The 4927-nt window shown below is 34.9% G+C and overlaps 1 protein-coding gene across 1 annotated transcript; it reads left to right on the top strand.

The window, feature by feature from the left end:
- Positions 1 to 683: 683 nt before the first annotated feature.
- Positions 684 to 2817, top strand: LOC108862232 (heat stress transcription factor A-1e-like). The gene is made up of 3 exons (XM_018636294.2): positions 684 to 974; positions 1581 to 2584; positions 2673 to 2817. The coding sequence occupies exons 1-2, from the start codon at positions 717 to 719 to the stop codon at positions 2544 to 2546; spliced, it is 1224 nt and encodes a 407-aa protein (XP_018491796.2). The 5' UTR covers positions 684 to 716; the 3' UTR covers positions 2547 to 2584; positions 2673 to 2817.
- Positions 2818 to 4927: the final 2110 nt, after the last annotated feature.

Raw genomic sequence — 4927 nt, 5'->3', positions numbered from 1 at the left:
TTTAAAAATTAATATAGATCCATTTATATAGTTTTATGTATATATTAATGTTTTAAGGTTTATTATATGTAATAAAATATATTTTATCAAAATAAAAAATTATTGTATATAAAATTTCTAATATTTAGTTGATTAATAAATATTCCAAAAACATAAAAATAATTTATTCTAATGTTTTTAAATTTATAATATGTTTATTTACATTTTTGTAAAATTATTAGATCTGCAAATGAGGACAAAACATCTAGACCATTAATACAATGTTATACAGTCTTTATGTTTTTTTCTTTAGAAAATGTATTAAAAAGCTTTTTTTTTAGTATTGGCCTTCCACAGCGGCAAGCAGTAGCAGAGCAAAACGCAGAAGAAGAAAAACGTTAAAATATTTGTTTTCAGATCCAATAATTCAACGAAGAGTGCCACGTATGAAAAAACTTGGGACCAGATACGTGATTAGGTAAAAAAGGCCAGGTACGTTAATGTATAAAAAAGGCCAAGTACGTTTTGTCAGTGGCTCTCGTGGTATTTCCTTATCTAAAAGTAATTAATTTAATAAAAATGCAAATCGGACGGTTGAAAGAATCATATCAACGGTAGAAAATACGACACGTTATCGTTTCTGGATTGAGAAGATTCCAGTATAAATATAAGAACCTCTCTCTCTCTCTCAAGAGAAGAAGATATTTGAAGTTTGGATTTAAGCTTTTGGGAGAGGTATGGGATCAATTTGCGAATCTGTACCGAAGGTGAAGTCTTCGTCTGCGTCTACGACGGTAGTGGTGAACTCTATTCCACCGTTTCTAAGCAAGACTTACGACATGGTTGACGATCCATTGACCGACGAGGTGGTGTCCTGGAGCAGTGGGAACAACAGCTTCGTCGTGTGGAACGTGCCTGAGTTCGCGAAACAGTTTCTACCAAAGTACTTCAAGCACAACAACTTCTCCAGCTTTGTCAGGCAGCTCAACACTTACGTAAGCATCGATCGATCTATTGTGTTTGATGTCCCTGAGGAGTGTCTGTGTTAGATTTATTATTATTATTATTATTATTTTGTTTCCTAAGTGTCTGTAAGTTGGGATTGAAATGTTTATCTCATTTTCCAAAATGAATCTTGTTTAGGTCAAACAATACCATAAAGATAATACTATTACATAGCTTTCTTTCCTGTTCTTCTTTGCTTTTCTTACTTACCAAAAGGGTTCAACGAACTTTGCAGGCTTGTTTGGACATGTGCTCATATGTGTCTGAAGAGTTGGTTGCTTCAACAGTTCCATCTCTGCTCTAAGTCACAAATCAAAATTTTCTATCAGTTGTCTCACGTTAGCTTTTCCATTCGTTTGTATGTTTCTCTCCAGGTACATGTCAATAAACTAAGAACCATTTAGCTTTGTTGAACCATGGTATAGTTAGTTGCTGTAGTTAGGCACATCGGAGAGATTTTATTATATATTATACCCATCTCTTTGAATAATTGTTATTGAAGTTTTTTTAATGGGTTTAATGTTTATACTTCTATTTACAATCTAATCAAAGGAATTTGTTGTGGTTGATGTACTGATCCATTCATCATGCATCAGGGTTTCAGAAAAGTTGATCCAGAACGCTGGGAATTTGCAAATGAGGGATTTGTAAGAGGCCAAAAAAATTTGCTAAAGAGTATTATCCGGAGAAAACCTTCTCAGGTGCACCCTCAAAAGCAACCTCAAGTCCAGCACTCATCTGTTGGTGCTTGCGTTGAAGTGGGCAAGTTTGGACTCGAAGAAGAAGTGGAGAGACTCCAACGAGATAAGAACATCCTGATGCAAGAGCTTGTAAGGTTAAGACAGCAACAGCAAGTTACAGAACATCATCTTCAACATGTGGGGCAGAAAGTTCATGTGATGGAGCAGAGGCAGCAGCAAATGATGTCGTTTCTAGCAAAGGCTGTCCAGAGTCCAGGGTTCTTGAACCAATTTTCACAGCAGAGTAGTGAAGGGAACCAACACATCTCTGAGACTAACAAGAAGAGGAGGCTACCTGTTGAGGATCAGAAGAATAGTGGAAGTCACGGGGTTAATGATCTTAGTCGCCAGATTGTGAGGTATCAGTCATCGATGAACGAATCAGCAAACAGTGTGCTCCAACAGATACAAAGTATGAGTTGCTCACGTGACCATCATCACGACCCTTATTATGCTCAAGCTGATCCGCTAGCTCCAAGGCAAGGAGCAGCAGCAGCTTCTGGGAGCTCAAATTCGGATCTAGTTGGACGCGAGACAGATAATGGAGAGTGTTTGGATCCAATAATGGCTGTTTTGGATGAGTCAATGATATTAGGAAGTGATGGAGCCATAAATGAAGATTCATTGTGGGAGCAGTTCTTTGGTGAGAGCACAGGGATTGGCATGACAGATGAGCTAGTCTCAGGGTCAGTGGGAAAAGAGATGATAATGGATCAGCTAGGATTACAATCCAACCTGAGGAATGTGTTGAGCAACAATCAACAAATGAACCATCTTACTCAACAGATGGGACTTCTCACATCAGATGCGCTCAGGAAATGAAAAATCGCCACAAGTTCCATAATCTTTACTCTCAGGAGGTGAGCCATCTTTCTTTATTTGGGAGTTTAAAATATCCAAAAACACTTTCAAGAAACTTTTGTGCTAAATCTCTACTTGTTCTCGCAGCGTAAAAAAACGAGAGTTAAGACTGTGGAGTCACAGCAACAAAAGGATAATGAACAAAAGGAGGTTTTGTGTATCTATGTATTAAACTCTCGTTCTTGTCAATGTATGATAAAAAAATAAAATAAGAGAACTATGGCTTTGTGAACTTAGCATTTATATATGGGTAGTTGGTGCTTTTTACGAAGAACGATGATTAGAAAAAATTAGATGCACAATACACATGCAATGTTCATCTGTTATCTATCTATATAAACAACTGTAAACCGATCTTTTTGAATTATCAAAACTAATGAGATAATCAAAAATCAATATGTTCGTTCAAATCTAACTAAATTATAACCTGGAATTGACAAAGATATATGGAGCAAAAGTTAAAAAATTAACCTACATTATTTAACTAAGAAAAAAACAGAAAACAAAATGATTATTTTAGCAAAAAAATAAGGAAAAAAATAGTATCCCCAAAACAAATATGGACTTCTTTACTAAATAACCAAGAAAAAAAGAAACTAGATTTTGAGAGAGAGAGTAGAGAGATAGGAAGAGAAAGTAGGAAAAAGGGTGGATTTTTGGATAGTTAATAAATTATTGTTTTTTTTTTTTGAACAAAATTAAATTATTGTTTTTTGGTTTTTTTTGGGTCAAATTTGTTTTTTTTTTTGTTATTACGCCTAATTTCTCAACAAATATTGACTATCCAAAAAAATATATATATATATAATGTCAATATGAATAATTTATCCTCAAATTCACCTCTTGAGGCCCCACTCCGGGTTTTGGATGTCAACAAGTGAAAATGCCAAAACAACAAAGTTAGTGCTTTTAGCAGTGTTGTTAAATCCGGACCAAACCGGCGGTTAGACCGGATTTAACCGTGAATCGGATACCAAGCCGGGTTGGGTTAACGCTAAAACCCAACTAACATTGAACCGGTTAAAATTCATATTGAACCGTTAAAACTCTGGAACCGACGACCCAACGAACCGGCAAAACCCTGGTTCGTATAGAAAACAAAAAAGTTTAATAAAATAATTAGTTTAAAAAAAGGATTTGTGATAAACTGTAATTCATAAAGTATTGTCATATTTGACGTTTTTTTCCTTTTGAGTCTCTGACGTCTCTACAAGACTGCAATTCACAAGGTATTTTATACTTTTGTGTCTTTGATGTCTTTGTAAAACTTTTGCGATGTACTAAGAAATAAAAGAGAATTATCAATAAATATGATTTCCACCAAATTCAAACACAGAAAAACAATAACTGTCACAATGAAAATAAACAACCGTCGCAACTTTGTACTAATGTGTATAATTTTTTTTAAAAGTGATAAAAATTTGTAGTGATAAAAACCTAGAGAATAAACTTTAATTGTGTTTTTTTCTATTGATTTGGATTTGAACTATTAAGTTTTTTATTTTTGTTATTACATTTTAGTTTGCTATTTTCTAAAATATGCATATTATATACAAAATATAATTAAATTCAGTTTAATACATCAAACCCGATCGAACCAGGTCAAACCACATTGACCCATGACCCAAAAATTTTCCGGTTCGCTCGCCGGTCCGGTTTTAAAAACACTGGCTTTTAGAGTTGTTTAAGAAGAACAAAGGTTAGATAAATTAGTTGAACATATAATGTCTATGATCTCTGTCTGCAAAAACGTTTGAATTAACCGTAGTGGCGCTTGAGAGATTTAAAAAATCCAATAAGACGAATCCGGGTTCAAACCCTACCGACCACACGGATATGAGTTATTACTTTCGGCTCATTTGAATGCCCAGAAAAGGGTTTATTCGTGGGCTGTACCTCCACCCGGATGTTAGGCTTGTGTCATCATTAACTCGGATTTAACCCTTTTGTTCTTAAAAAAAGGGGCAATTTGCTGAATATTCATAGTAGGTCCATTAATAAAGAATATAGCCATTGCACAGTATTGCTTATTGGATGGGACAATTATACACCCGTTTTTCCGTTTCGCTCCCTGACCGCGCGTGACACATAAAATAGGTAAATGCATCTTACGTATTCCATTCTATTTACCTTTTTATGTAGTACAGTTTAACTGAAAATATTTAAATACAAGATTTGATCATCGGACACGTGCACATTTCTAAGGAGAGAGCTTCAATATTATGGATTTCAATATTGTTGACAGGCGAAGGTCACAACAAGGTCTTCTGTCATCGTCCAATATAAGCAATGTAGGAGAAAAGCGGGGTAGAAGAATGATGTGTTTGGGTCGTTGTAGGTGA

Source organism: Raphanus sativus, chromosome 5, assembly GCF_000801105.2.
Source record: "Raphanus sativus cultivar WK10039 chromosome 5, ASM80110v3, whole genome shotgun sequence".
Taxonomy (NCBI): Eukaryota; Viridiplantae; Streptophyta; class Magnoliopsida; order Brassicales; family Brassicaceae; genus Raphanus; species Raphanus sativus.
Note: the sequence above shows the minus strand (reverse complement) of the source record. Positions and strands in the feature narration are given on the sequence as shown.